This window comes from Octopus bimaculoides, chromosome 1, assembly GCF_046866305.1.
Source record: "Octopus bimaculoides isolate indiv1 chromosome 1, ASM4686630v1, whole genome shotgun sequence".
Taxonomy (NCBI): domain Eukaryota; kingdom Metazoa; phylum Mollusca; class Cephalopoda; order Octopoda; family Octopodidae; genus Octopus; species Octopus bimaculoides.
In genome coordinates this window covers 100,415,781-100,432,416 of record NC_142928.1, presented here as the reverse complement: position 1 = coordinate 100,432,416, position 16,636 = coordinate 100,415,781, and the positions used below count along the sequence as shown (strand labels likewise).

At 33.7% G+C, this 16,636-nt stretch overlaps 1 protein-coding gene across 4 annotated transcripts in view; it reads left to right on the top strand.

Annotated features, from left to right (window-relative positions):
- The window catches only part of LOC106872261 (cyclic nucleotide-gated channel beta-3), an 846,337-nt gene that overhangs the window by 739,498 nt on the left and 90,203 nt on the right, over positions 1–16,636 (top strand). For 3 of the 4 annotated variants that reach the window (XM_089354849.1, XM_052968620.2, XM_014919185.3), the window contains one exon: positions 3,037–3,234. In XM_089354849.1, the coding sequence (XP_089210975.1) occupies positions 3,037–3,234 (198 nt within the window). The remainder of the gene's footprint in view (positions 1–3,036; positions 3,235–16,636) is intronic. The other variant, XM_089354856.1, reaches the window with a different exon arrangement.

The window sequence follows — 16,636 nt, the reverse complement described above, 5'->3', positions numbered from 1 at the left end:
CTTTGTATTTAGTTACTTTTGTAGTTTTGAGTGCTTTCTAGTAACATTGCTTGATTCTCTGTTATTTGTTATTCTTGTGGAGGGAAAATTCTTCAATTTTCAGACAATTGCTAGCTTAAAAGAAATCAATACTTCTGTAGCTGCTACGACTGCTGCACTCTTGTACATTGATGGTTATCAGCTGATTCATGATATGTCACTGTTACTTCGATCTTACAACTACTAGTTATTTATTTACCTGTTATTCTGAAAACTTACAGTCTTTTTTAGATTTTTTTCATATTTGGTCACTGCTGTTTCTGTTGATATAATTATATATAAAGGCCTGTGGTTGTGATCCCTTAACTACTAGTTTGTTGATAGTTACACAGGCATGTAGAGAGATTTACGAATGGACAGAGAGAAAGATAGATAGACAGATAGAGAGATAAACAGACAGACAAGACCTATAAACTGCTCTTAAATGATCAATTGTTTTATCCTTAAATGGCTCCACTTAAGCAGGCCTTTGGCTAATTTCGTGCTGTGCCATAGATATTTGTTCAATATCTATTTACCAATGTTACTCAAGAAATATTATCAAAATTATAGTCAAAGATATGTAGACATTTTCAAGTCAGCAGCAGTAGTAGCAGTCAGCTATTAGTGCTAATACTTAAAGCTGGTCAGACAGACAGATGGATGGATGGATGTATGGATAAATGAATGAATTGATGGACAGCTGGTTAGTAAATGAAATGAATGGATAGAGAGATAAAATTATAGACGGACGGATATATATTATGTTTAATGGTTTAGATAGACAAGATAGACAAACTAATAGGCAGTTATTGTGTTGTCACTGAATAAAAGTCTTTAGCTGCTTGATATCAAATAATGCTTATTAATCCTCTACACAATATATTTTGAGGTCTTTTTTACCTAGTAGTTCCCAAGGTAGTGAATCTGTGTCAGATAAAGATAGCAACTTGTTTGTAAAACTTTGCTGCTCCCAGTAGAGCCAATAAAGAGGCCTTTACATGGTTGCTACACCAGCTAAAAATAGCTACCGAATCTTTAACTCACATCCAGTTGCCTTTAAAGATGAAGACATTCAATAAGAGAACCCCAGATACATTGTATTTGTTGAAAAACACAAAAACAGGATGGTTACAACTAGAACACCTTTTGATCTTAAATTTACATGATTAGGGCTTACCTGGGGTTAAAAAGAAACATCATTCATACATACATAATGCAAGCATAGAAAAACAAACAAAACAAATGAATAAGTGAAAACACATTCCATTGTAGAAGCCAGCCACCCACCAGACATCAGTATTGTAAGAAAAATACAAGAGAAAGAAGATATCTATAGATCTATCAACAAAATGTCTGCAAATCCAGTATCTGAAATGCACTTTCAGCTTTTTATTATTATAGAAGCAACAGGATATGTACCAACTCACCAGGATCAAAGTATGTTTAAACTTGGATTCACAAACTCCATAGTTGTTCAGTTACTGATGATCATGATATCTGGGATATTTGGGATAATAAAAATCTGCAAGATTTTCTTATAATTTAGAGGATGAATTGTTGCACAAAAGATGTTAAAGAGAATCAGATTCTTTACTTTACAGCCTTGCCACCAAGCTGGTGGCTGACAAAAATAAACTTTAAAACTCTTATCACAAGAAATATACAAACAAGCAAGCAAACTTACTATCACTTACTACCATTTAGATCTGAAGCAACTATAGTAGCAACTATATACATTACCAAAGGCAATATTACAGGGTAACAATTTGTATAATGCTGTTCATAGGGGCAGGGAAAACTTCTGTTAGACCTATTTGGAAAATGTCAGAGCAATGCATTAGGATCTACAGAGGAAGGAAAAATTGTCACCTTATTGTTAATGACCTTAAACTGTTTACAGATGGTATTCATGACACCAAGAGACAATTAGAGCTAGTTACAACATCCCCCATAGAACATATAAATGGAGTTTAATCAAGATAAGTGTTCATATTTGGAAAATTGATTGAGGAAAGTTTGTTGGTGAAATGAGGTATATCAACATCAATGCCTGTCTTGTTTTTTATGTTGAATACAAGTATCACAACTTTTTATGTCTGCATGTGCATATTCACATGCACACATAGAGAGTAATCATGCTCATACACTTATGTCCAAACGTAGTAGTTGTACGATCAAAGTAACAGTGTCATACCAACATATATGCATACACTCACATATTCACAAATTGGGAATTGTCATGACTGAAAAAAAAATGCCTTATTTCTTAGTGAGCAACCAACTTGAAATCTTCTGCTTTTAGAAACTTAAATAAATCTCAGAGAAAACTATTCATTCATTCAGCAGACATTTCTCCATCAAACAATAACACCATCTCTACAGTTTTATTTGATGGTTATAGCTAATAACTAATTAGAGTATATAGCATCATGTACAAGAATTAACTGACAACAATATAATAATTATTAAAGAATAATAAGATAAAAACAGTTCAGATGTAAATGTAGGAAATGGAAATATTAAGAAAAGTAGCTTTCATTACTCTTTAGTTCTGTTCTCTCAAATGCATGCTTTTTATTTATTAGTTTGTTTTCTTAGTAGTTCTTATTAATCACCTTAGTATTGTCCCTACCAATCGTCTGATTAGCAGGGATAATATTAATGCTCCTCTCTATCCCAGATATAAATCGTGCTTTCGCTAAAAAGATATTTAAGAAATGTTTGCTCATGTCAATATTGTAAGGGCGAGTTGTCTACTAAGCAGAAGCAAATGGTACAGTGTTCAAGTCAGATATTTAATATCTAAATTTGATGTCTTCTGCTTCTTTGTTCATGACTTATCAAACTAATTTGGATATTATATATCCAGGTTTTATATTCTGAGAAAAAAGGGATCACTTTTACAGATTTTTTCAAATGCAAATAAGATATTCTATAATTACAAACTAAATTTTCCACCATCTTTCATTATCACCATTTAACATCAAAAATATATCTTTCCTTCTTATCTTACAGTAGCATCACAAGATGATAATGACGATGAAAAATCTTCCCGACAACAAATTTTGGGATCATTTTTACCTATCAGCTCCCAGGGCAGTGGATCTGTATCAAATGCAGATAGTGACCTGCTCATAAAACTTTGTTGTTGTCAATTAAAACTACCAAAATGCCTGAAGTGCCTGAGATTTCCAGAGATCCTTGATCCTCAAAGTATGTATTTTTGTCTCATTTATATAAATCTCTATTTCTTACCTTTGTTATTATATGTTCAAGGTTAAAACTCTATTTTTGTTTTAATTTTTTTGACGACTTTCAATAATAACACTTTCCTAAAAAATTTCTAACAAATATCTAAAACTATTCAAAAGTATACATAAAACAGCAAAATATTCTTATAATTATCATCTAACACCAACCACTCCACAGAGTGTACTGGGTGCTTTTTATATGGCACCATCACCAGTGCTTTTAATGTGACATCAGCACTGGTATCAGTTCTGCTGTGGCAGATACATCTTGAGTACAGAAATGTGTCCAGCCATTTTTTGCATTCTGAGTTCAAACCTGCTGTCAGCTTTGCCTTTCATTCTTCCACCTTCCACTAAATTTGAGATATGTACCTATGTTAGAAATCCATTTCCATGATTGCCAGTCCAGCATTATTCTCTACATGCTGACCCTTTTGTTGCCACATTTCTGTAGACATACAAAAACCTTTCAGTCAAATAGTTTTTAAAATTTAGTAAAATAATTTTGTCATTATTAAGATGGTGTCTGAAACAAATTCACACGGAAATTTAATGACAGGTTTTAATTTAGATCACTTTAACACAGGAAGTTTATGTCACAGAACAAGGGAGAGTTTTTCAGGAGGGTCGATATCAAAAAGATTAGTAGTTATGAGGTTAAAAGTGTGACTCTTCTTTTCAAAATACTAGTAACTGCAGCAAGCTAGAAATAGCAGCCAAGGCGGTGAGCTAGCAGAAATGTTAGCACGCCGGGTGAAACGCTTAGTGGTGTTTCGTCTGTCATTACATTCTGAGTTCCAATTCCGCCGAAGTCGACTTTGCCTTTCATCCTTTCGGGGTCGATAAATTAAGTACTAGTTACGCACTGGGGTCGATGTAATCAACTTAATCCCTTTGTCTGTCCTTGTTTGTCCCCTCTATGTTTAGCTCCTTGTGAGCAGTAAAGAAATAAGAAATAGCAGCCAAATCTCCTGCACCCTATCAACTTAGAAAAAATACATGGTGGATAATGTGTTTCTGTCTGAACTGTGATGTGATAAAGGAAGTTCCAGATAGAATCTTTTAATCAATTTGAAAGAGATATATATCATCAGCCATAACAGATGTGGTGCCAGAAGAAGATGAAAGAGACATAACTGCTTTTATAGCCAAGTAGCTGTTATCATAGTATTTTCTCTACATTTAATATATTGTTGTTACCAAGTATGTAAATTAATACACACATTATACATTCTTTATTATCATTTATTGAGTACATTAGAATATTTAACCTATTTATTTATTTTTTACCCTAAACAACGAAAATTTATTCATTTTAATTTTCAAGCTTACATTGTTTATTAATTATAAAAGTGATATTATGCAACCAATCAAAAAATTATTATCACAGTGTATTAAAAACAGAATTTACAAATTTTAGCACTCTAAGAAGTCATGCACTTTGGGGATGTGCCACAAATGTAGCTGTAGGTGTATCTGCAGGAGTAATTTCAATCTATTTTGCAAATTTATTGAACAATTGTAAGATTATTTATCACTTTGGTTTGAACTGGTCAATTGTCGTGTATAGCTGGGATCATTAGATTTTCATCTCATACATAAGGAGCTAGATCTCTGGTTAGAAACCATAACTTTTCTGCCATTTATGAACCTGACATGAGAATAATTGAGATTTGTCTCTAGAAGTTTTGGGGTTTCATTAACTTTGCATATTTGGACATATATGATGGTGCAAATAACTATGTCATGTTTAGAAACCCAAGTGGGCTGTGATGATCTGGTAAAGCCTTTCTAGAAAATTAAAAGAGCCTTCCATAAAGAGTTTTAATGCAGAGCTTCCTGCCATAGTTTTCCTGGTAACTGTACATAGTAATGGTCATGTGGAACATGCAGTGATATGTTCTCCCACTGTGAAATTTTAAATTTAATTTTTGATCTCAAGAACTAATTTTATATAATTCAAAATCATCCCATTATATCTTTCACACTGTAAGTTATCTAAGGGATTATATATAGTCATGCAGCTTTGTAGTAATCCCTTGGATAGTTAGGATGTGTTTCAACTTAGTAGATCTGATGGAACCTTGTCCATAAAGTGACATTCCAAATAAATTAAGCACTTTCTTACAGTAGAAGTGCTTGTTACACTTGCAGTGAAAAGGTGAATAGAAATAAGAAAATTTGTCAATTATATAAAATACACGAGGTGGTATCACAAAGTTCCCCGACTAGTTATGCTTAATAAAAAATAACTTATTTACCTAAGTTTTAACTTAATCTCCTTCAAAATAGTCACCTTGTGTAGTAATACACCAGCCCTAGCATTTCTGCCACTTTTGGAATCTGGTCTGGAAGTTGTTTTCTGTAAACAAGTTGAGAACCTTCTGCAATTTGCTCTTGATCTCGACAAAGGTGTTTAAACAGTGACTATAGGGCTGCATTTTCATATTCGGGAAAAGATTGAGGTCCACGGGTGCTAAATTTGGTGAATAGAGCAGGTGCAGAAGCATTACCATGTTTTTGGCACGAAACTCATGAGCTCAGTGACGGGGTGCATTGTCATCATGAAGAATCCAATTCTTCATGCTCCACAGATCCATGTCCTCCTTTAATTACACTTGATTTTATTATGTGTGTGGCAATAGGTACATACTTAAGTTATGTACTTTTATGTACTTATTTTCCTTGTACTAAGGAATTAGATAGTAACTCTAAAGTTATAGTTGCTGAGGTAGTAACACAAGTACTGGACAGGTGATCAGTTGAAACATTCTCCAAGCCAGGTATGTAATTTATAGAGCATAGAAGATGAAAAAGTTCAGTTCTTCAGGGTAGGATTTTATCATTTTACTTTTCCATGCATTTTTTTTTTTTTTGTAAGACATGATTGAAATAAACTTTTGATCTGCTATTAAATTAAAATGTTTAATAAAAAAAAATATTCACATTTTCTCTCAGCTCCTATAACAAAATATGCATCTTTCTCAAAAATGTAATAGTTTATTTTCTGATTTAAGTACATTGAGAAAGACACCACTGATCTACCACCTTGTGATAATATTACAGTAATAATTTCATCTCTAGCATATGTTGTAAAAGGCAAAATATTAGCAATAGCAGTGACAACTATCCATTTTATATAATTTTGTCGTAGCCCAACTAATTAGGGGAAGAGTTAGTCTAGATGAGATGCAGTTTGGTTTTGTACCAGGTAGAGGCACCACTGATGTTCTGTTTCTGGTAAGGCAACTTCAGGAGAAATACCTAGCCAAAGATAAACCTCTGTATTTTGGCTTTTGTTGACTTGGAGAAAGCTTTTGACAGAGTCCCCCGATCTTTTATGTGGTGGTCAATGTGGAAACAAGGGATAGACAAGTGATTAGTGAGAGCCATACAAGCCTTGTACTGGGAAGCTACCAGTAAGGTGAAGGTGGGCAACAAGTACAGCAGAGAATTCAGGGTACAAGTAGGGGTTCACCTAAGATTGGTGCTCAGCTCCTTGTTCGTCATAGTCCTCCAGGCAATAGCAGATGAATTTAAGACAGGCTGCCCCTGGGAACTCCTCTATGCTGATGACCTTGCTCTTATAGCTGAATCACTACTTGAACTAAAGAAGTCCCAGGTATGAAAGCAAGGTCTAGAATCGAAGGGCCTTAGAATTAACCTAGCAAAAACCAAAGTCATAGTAAGTAGGAAGACAGACAAATCACAAATCCCTTCAGGTAGATGGCCTAGCTCAATCCGTAGAAAAGGAGTAGGTAGAAACTCCATAAGATGCATCCTGTGTAAGCTTTGGACACATGAAAGGTGCAGCAATATCAGAGAAATGTTAACAGGGAAACTAACTTTTGTATGTGGAAGGTGCAGCAATATCAGAGAAATGTTAACAGGGAAACTAACTTTTGTATGTGGAAGGTGCACAGGTACAATAAATGCTGAAAATGTGCAGAAAATAGACTCCATCAACTGCCAGGGGGAACAAGCTAGTGGTAGTAAATAGCTTCCATATCTAGGTGACCAAGTTAGTAGTGGTAGAGCATAGCTGTGAGAATAAGATCAGGCTGAGCAAAGTTCAGAGAGCTCCTACCCCTGCTGGCAACAAAGGGCCTCTCTCTCAAAGTGAAAGGCAGATTGTTTGGTGCCTGTGTGCAAACAGCTATGCCCCATGACAATGAAACTTGAGCTATGACAGTGGAGGACATACATAAGCTTGAAAGAAATGAAGCCAGTATGCTTTGCTGAATGTGCAATGTCAGTGTGCATATTCAACAGAGTGTAAGCATCTTGAGAGAAAAGTTGAGCATAAGAGGAATCAGATGTGGTGTGCAAGAGATGACTATGCTGGTATGGTCATGTGATGCATATGAATGAGGAAAGCTGCATAAAGAATCCCGATCTCTAACTATGGAGGGAATCTTTGGTAGAGATAGACCCAGGAAGACATGGGATGAGGTGGTGAAGCATGATCTTTGAACTTTGAGCCTCACAGAGGCACTGACTGGTGGCCAAGACCTTTGGCACTATGTCATGCTTGAGAAGAAGACCCATCAAGCTGAGCAAAATCACAGTTGTGACAGATACCGGTCTCACACAAATTGGCAGCCATGCCGGTGGCACGTAAACGTACCATGTTGTCATACAAATGGCACCCGTGCTGGTGGCACATAAAAGCACCCATTACACTCTTGGAGTGGTTGGCATTAGAAAGGGCATCCAGCCATAGAAAACCAAATCAAATCAGACTGGAGTCTGGTGCAGCCTTCCAGCGTACCAGCCCAGTCAAACCATTCAAACCATGATGACGACGATGATTTGCATACAACACCGATAGGAATTCAAATAAATTAATATAGATTCCTGGCTGCTTGGAAAGCTGAGTACATTCTTTCCTACTTAATAATAAGCACTATTTATATCAGTATCGCTATAATATTTGTTTGAACATATCAGATTGATGCAAAAATAATTGTGGTTTTTAACTATCATCTTGAAGCAATATAGCTCAGCTGAGAATAAATTATATCAATAAATAATCATTTTTACCCACAATTAACAAGTCTGCTTATTACAATAGCATAGAATCCTGGTGTCTTGAATAAATTTTCAAAGGCATTTGAGCTACTATCAGTTATTTACAGAAAGATATCATGCATAAAATAGATAATCAGTTGAAGAGAGCCCTTGGGGGTAAGCTACCTGATGTAGAATTTCATAACCAAGTTTTTTCATTTCTACCGAATCATTTGTGAGACATGTGGTCAGGTGTTGTCATTGAGTTAAATTTATATTTTCCAATTAACAAATCTTGTTCATAAATACAATTCTTGGGGCATTTTGTTCATTTCTTTGCTGTGATATTGTCACAAGGATTTAAGAAATGGAAGTATGATTCCGCTTACTAAAAACCAGAAAGTGTAAACTTATTTTGATACAGCTTTTGGTTTTTGATGGAATTTTTCCTCACATGGCACAATACAGTCAAGAAATGAATCATTTTTGCTGTATAAAGGAAGCCCAGACCAGATTTTGTAATGACTTTTTTTGTTTTTTATTTTGTCAGTTATGCTGTGCCTATTTTGTTGAGCTTTGTGGTATTTCAGTGAGGAGGAAATGAATGTCAAGCAAATGTTGAATAGTAATGCTTAGTTCTTCAGCAACTAAAGCTGTTCTGCATAGGTCCACTTTAGTAATGGCCTTTAAGTGATTGTAGTCATTCACATGTGGTCATCCATTATCTTCCTCATCTTCAAGACTCTTGTCTCTACTACAAACTTTTTGGAACCAATGTTGAACTGTACATTCATTGTCAGTCCTGTGTTCAAATGATTGCTTGATATTATGAACTGTTTCTACTTTGTTGCATTCCATTTTGAACTCATACAATAACATGACTAAAATTTGCTTTTTATTTTTCAACTTAACTGCCTAAAATAAAAAGAGAAAGTGAAACCATTATTATAATTCAGTTGTTCAAAATCTGTACTGCAAGCTGGTATGTTACATGAATTTAGTTAAATAGAAGTTCAACTGAAAATATGTATCATAATTATAAATAAGAAAAATTGTTATAAAAAGTTATTTCTATACCAATCTAATGTCATTGACTAGATTATGTGGAGAACTGGGTTAATATTAAGCTCTACAAAACTGTTGAAAGTTTGAGAGAATTCTATGCAAGCCTTTTCTAACTGGAATTGCTAGTAACCACTGACATCTGTGCCTGGCATGGTAAAATATTTGATTCTGTGAAACCTTCTCTTTAGAGTTTTGAAATATCTGAATCTTGAAATTTTTTATCTTCCATACTGTATAAGAAGATTGCAGCAGATTCCCCAGTCACAGTAACTAACTCTAAATTTCATTTTTGTAATTTTAAAAAAAGTAAACGAAGAATCCCTTCAGTACAACATTGTGTATGAACAGAAAGTTATTATATCATCTATTTTTTATAGATATTCTAGTGATGCAGAATCTACAAATTTAATTTTATATTTTGGATTTAGCCTACTTTTGGATATATTTCCTGTTGGAGTTGATTAGCTAATTTTTGACAGATGAAATTTTCATATCAGCCTGTACCTATGAGAATTTTGATTAACTTGTTATTAATTTTGTTGTTATCACAGGAAGTAGAAGAAACCCATTAGTAACCCACAGAGACCCAAGAAATCCATAGAGTTGCCAGAGAAATAGCTTTAGATTAAATAACTGAAGAAGTTGTTTTCAAATCTGGGGCAGAAAAGCTGTGCTTCCTGACTGGCTAATGATAGCTCTGTGTCTTCCCATTTTACATTTTTTTTTACACTTTTACCAAATGATAGTTTATCATTGAACATGATGCTTTATGGTGAATCTTTGAAGTGCTACAGAAAAAGCATATTCTTCAAGTTTTAAGGATTACTGTAGTAAATTGCTTAATTTTACCAATTAAATTTTCCTAATTAACATCAAAAGATCCTACTGAAGCAACAAATATCTGATACACTTCTACATTAGACTGAGCTTATTTGAAAGACTTAGCCTATTGGATAGCACTATGCAATGTTAAGGTGGTATTTTCTCATCATCTGGACCTGATAATGTTTGAATACTTTCCATATACAAAAGAATTTCTTATAAATGGTAATTTACTTTCTGCAGTTATTATAAAATTAAAATTGTAATCATGAAGTAATAGAAATACTAATATATTTATGAATTAATTAAATTCTATAGAAATTCATCTCTCATTTTGTTGAACTTTTGAATTTGTATGGGCAAAAGGTATTTTGCATATATTTCAGTGGGTGGTTTTACTTATGCTTCATCTCATGAGTTGTTCAGTCTTGTATGTCTGCTACTTTAAGCCAAATTGTTGGAACAAATGCTTTAGTTTATTAGGATTAAAGTTTGAATTGATAGTTGATAGCTATGGCAAAACATTTGAATCTCCTTATCCATAACATAACCTTACCACATTGAATAGACTTTATTGAAATGTCAAACTTTTCTGGTTTAGCTGTCTAGTCTATTTTGATTTAGTAATTGATAGCTTTTAAATTGATTAAACTGTTATGATAAAGAACTTTTCTGTTTTAATCCTTTAATCAATTTAAAAGAAACATATATCAACAGCAGATTAGCTGATGTGGTTTTGGAAGAAGATATAAGGAATATGACTGTTTTTATAAAGAAGCAGCTCTTATAAAACATACTGTGTCCATGAAAAATGGCAGGTTGTCCATAACTAGAATTCCTTTGATCATAGGCTTGCTGTATCAAGGTTGAAATGAAGCTAAACATAAGGACATCATCTGTAAGAAATAGCAGCCAAATCTTCTTTAAGTCACTTTTTATCATCTTAAAAAATTGAAGCATACATTGAATAATGTAGTCTTAGATACTACTTAAAAAAACAGGATGGTCATTGAATGCTTTTAATCATGGATCTGTTCAATTAGAGTTGACATAGAAATAAACAATAACCAGTTAAGTTGTTGAATGCTATATAGAATAAATGACAAAGAAATTTCCTCCTAACATGTTGTTGTTGTTGTTGATACTGCTACTCGAAGATGTTTTATTTTTTCTAAATAAGACATATTGTGAGTAATTTTTAAAAAAAACATATTTAATTATAGTAATTTCAGTTGCAATAATTATTGTCCTTGTTATTGCTACTGCTTTATTTTAGTTAGCTCTCTCAATAAGTTTATTAATTTCTTAATAATGATTGGCACATGGTTAGAATTTTTAAGTGGGGGTTATAATCAATTAAATCAATCAATGATTAGTAGTTGTTTAATCAACCCTTCTGGGATGAGAGGTGAAAGATAAAGTTAATTGCAGTAGAATTTGAACTCAAAAAGTCGATGAATGAGATTAAATACTACATAGAATTGATTCTGGCAACTCCACTGCACTTAGAAATTTCCTAATAACAATAATACATCTTTCAAAAACCATAGCATGATAAAAATTTTTTAAAAAGTCAGGAGGTGACGTACTGAATGTTGTATTAAAAAAAGATCTTAATTAATTGAAATGTCTCTTATAGTTGGAAAAGCAAAACAAGAATAATAATTGCTAGTGACTGTGAAAAAATATAGACAATGACAAGAAATTAAAAATTGATTCTTGAAGTTAATTTACATAGTTTTGTTGAGAACGAAAGTTTGATCTTTGTTTACATGCAAGGAACAACTATGGGACATGTTTCAGTATATTAGGCTTCATCAGCACAGATTAGTCTACTCAAGTCTGCTTGATTAGTTGACTAAGATTTTTACATAGTATGATAGTATAATGGTAAATCCTAGGCAAGCTGAGTTTCACACTAATTCATTTCACAGCTGGGTCTCTTTATTCTTCAAACCTGCAATTCCATGCCATAAAAAATGCCTGAATAAAGACAGGTTCTACCATACTAACTTTTTCACAATACACTTGATGAAAGTGTAGCCTCTTGTGGCAACTCAGTGACCCATTAAGGATTATAGAACACTTGGAAAATGTTAAAAAATATATATATATATTAGTGACAGAGGCAGTATTAATACTGAGAGGTAATATTTATCCCCACTTAAACATTGATGTTCTATTAGAACAAACTATAGTGCTACAGCTACCCTGAGAGAAGCCCTCATATTGGCTTTTTGATGCAAAATGCATTCTTGTTTATATCACTAGCAAAGAGATAAATCCCTACTACTCCCAACACCAAGACCACCAGTTCACATGATTTTGACCTTCTCTGGTCTTGTCAGTGATGTCAATGAAAAATACATCATTTAGTTAAACCCATTTAATGATAGCTATTAAACTTTAATTAACAACCTCAGCACAATATATTTAGAGAGAGCCACTTCTTCAGTTCTTACTCTTATTTTCTATTCTCAAATAGTATTTGAAGATTGGTAAGAATATTTAATGAATTAGCTGGCTCTCTTTCTTCAACTACCCCAACCTTGATTTCTATTATGCCTACAACACAAAGACAGTAATCTGCTGTCACAAAACTGGATAGTTTCCTTGCACACAATTTAACTCTGCACAAATAGCTAATTCATTTCTTAAATCTAACACAAGATGGAGAGTGCACAGAAGCAGTTGACAGATTTGGCATTTTGCAACTAACTTCAGATATTTAACCTAAAAGTTCTTATTTGAAAGTTTACCAAAGCTTAGTAAATTTCTATGCAACGTTTCTTTCCTTTCTCTAACCTTCCTTCTTTCCTTTCTCTAACAGTCTTTGATGACCACAGTAGAACATGCATTTCTGGACATAACTTACAATACTTCTCTTTATTATACATCAAAGGAAGTAGACTGTTGCAGATTTGTTACCATCACTAGGCTGATATGAAGCTTCAAATTATGAAAAGGGCTGGAGTGTTAAATAGGACTAATAGCTTACAGGATTTTCCTAAGGTTAATAGCTACTTCGATGAAAAGAAAAAGACTTCAAGCAGAAATCTAAAACTAGGTCACATGTTCACAACCCTGTAAACTATTAATAAATATCAATGAAAAAAATCTTGATAAAAAGAAAATTAGCTATATTGCTTTGAGTGGCAATATCCTTAATAGGTGATGATGTTTGTTATGTTGTTGTTGTTGCATCAACAATCATAGTGATGTGGAACAATAACAACAGCACACCAACAACAACTGCAACTATAAAACAGAAATAAATGCTATTTTCTTGGTGGAATAAAAGAAGCAGTTAGCTTCTTTTTGGAAATCATTCAAATAATTCTCAGCAGATGATGAGATTTTGACCCCCTAATGCATGAATATTTATAACCTCTTTTAATGAGCCATAAAAAAAATCAATAGATTTAACTAAAACATTTCAGTTTTGACTTGTACATATCAGTAATCCATATGAAACATGAAATATCTTGGCCTTGTTTCAAAATTGAGAGATCTGCAAAGTTTTTCCTGAGATTATATGTTAGAGTAATGTTTTATTTATTATCAGCAATATCTAACAGGGCTGGCATTAAATCTCAGAAATCCATCAGTACAATTCAGGAAGTAGTAGTAAACATAGCATTGTTTCAAGATAATCTCCTCTGAAGAATCTTTATGTCTAAATAATATACTGAGAGCAAAAATATATCATTTCAAAAGCAATAAAATGAAGTAATCCCTAAAATGATAGAAGAAAACACACACACAAAGCATAGTGATTCTAATACACTTTGGCTGCGTGGTTAAGAAGTGTGCTTCCCAAACTTGTGGTTTCAGGTTCAGTCCCACTGAGTGACATTTTGGACAAGTGTCCTCTACTTATAGCCCCAGGCCAGCCAAGCCTTTGTGAGCAGATTTGGTTGACAGAAACTGAAAGAAGCTCATTATGTGTGGTGTGTGTGTGTGTGTGCGAGCGCGTGTGTGTGTGCGAGCGCGTGTGTGTGTGTGCCTGGGGTGGGGTTGTGTTTCCTTGTCTTGACAGCATGCAATAGTTGTAAATGAATATTACCATTTTACAAGCCATGTTATTCATTTCCAATCTTCCATGTAAACATGTCCAGCCATGGGGAAACATTACCTTGCTTGGGAACAGGTCAGGGACGGTGACAGGAAAGGCATTCAGATGTAGAAAATCTGCCTCAATGAATTCTTCTGACTCATGCAGGCAAGAAAATGAGGTGATGATATGCATGTGTGTGTTGTGTACATGTCTGTATATATATATATATATATATATATATATATATATATATATATATATATATATATATATATCAGTACCATCATCATTAATGCTTTTACATCCTCTTTTTCTATGGCATAAGATATGATGAGGATAATGATTTTATATATATATATATATATATATATATATATATATATATATATATATATAGAGAGAGAGAGAGAGAGAGAGAGAGAGAGAGAGAGAGAGAGATACACACACTTCCTTTCCAAATTTATATTCATCATTGACCATGCCTCCAACCTTGTTCACCATTCACTATATTTACCACTATCCCCATCTCTAATCATGTATCACTCTCCTTTAACACTCTTGCAAGCCTACCCACCCACCCTTCCTGATCCTGTTCCTTTTCTCTCTTATACTCACCTTCTTGTACCTTGAGGATATGCTCTGATTCTTTATCTCTTTCCAGCTACTCCCATCTGTATACAGTGCAGATTAGCCATGTTTCTCCTCTACAGCAAGACTCCAGTTTTTGTCCCTCTATCACACCTTTTAATGCCTATCATGTCATTCAATAGCTGGCATAAGGCCACACTCCCCTGCATCTCCACTCAGTCAAGAGAGCTTTTTCCCTGGCTAGTTAATTGGCAACCTCAGTTGTACCATACTTTAAAAAAAGCACTCAGCACACTCTGTAAAGTGGTTGTCATTAGGAAAGGCATCCGCCCAGAGAAATCATACCAAAGTAGGCAGTGGAGCCTGACACAATCCTCAAGCTCATTGGATCCTACTGAACCATCTAGCTCATGCCAGCACAGAAAACGAATGTGAAATGAAGATGATGATGATGATGATGATGATGATGATGACAAAAACAGTGACAATATGTGTGTATTGTGTACATGTGTGTGTGTGTGTATATATTATCATCGCTATCATCATTGTTGCTTTCACATTCTCTTTCTCTATGGCATAAGACACGTATCATATTGAGGTTGTATGCTGTGGTCAGATGACCTTCCTGTCACCAAACCTCATTTATTATTCAAGTAAGGTAATTTTTTCCAATGGAAACCACCAAGCTATGGAATATATTGTTTATATAAATAAACAACATCATTTTATTTAAATAGATAGTGTCAATGTGAAACACTTAGAAAACGCACACACAGAGACTCCTATAAAGCTTTCCATCTGCCAAGTTTCACTAACAAGACATTGGTTGATTTGGGGCTGTGGTAGAAGACACTTTGTCCAATGTGCCATGCAGTGTGACTGAACTTTAAATCACATGGTTACATTCAGTTTTATTTATTCTTAAAAATCTAGTTCTAGTTTTATCATTCTGATTATGATCATGTTAAAGTGCCACCAAATGACTTTTTTTTTTACATCCATTTTACTGTGCTTGTTTCAGTAGGATAGTTTTAGTGTTGTAGCAATTGTTTTTCCGGTTGAATGCCCTTCTTGCCACTTGCCATTCACAAACTGTAAATGGGACATTCCATAACAACTTATATATTTCTCTAGCTCTAGACAACTAAGATCTGGCAGTAACAAACTATATTTCCTTGATGAGGAAGTAGATTCAGAGTTGTCTCAGTATACCAAAAATTTGATTCATTCCCCATTGCATTCTATTCGTAGATAATTTTAATTTGTTAATTTAAATTTTAGAGTTGTTTCCCTGTGAATTTTCTTACCAGAATTCATCATTTGTAAGATGATTATTTCTCCCTCTAAGGATGTAATCTTAACCCTTTCGTTACTGTATTTTCTTTGAGATACTCTGTGTTTCTTTCAATTACTTTAAATATAACAAAGAATTTAGTAAAATAACTTAGTTATCATTCAGCTAGTGTTAGAAACATAAATTGTAACTAAGGTTTGGAAGAAGATTCTAATTCAAAACTTATGAAAACAAGACATTTGTACTCAGAACCGGAGCCAGTTTCAGCTGGGTTGGTAATGAAAGGGTTAAACTATTTTAACTTCTTAGCTTATTAAATTATGTATATTAGCTCCCATCTAAGCAATTATATTAACAATTTGAACTTATTACTAAATAATAATTAGCCCATCACCTTAATATCATAACTACTGTGAAGTTAAAATAGTAATGCTGATATATTTGTTGTGATAACATTGATATGTTAGTTCCCACTTTGTCAATTATAGTAGTATTGATTTGAATCTATGACAATGTAATAAGTAGCTC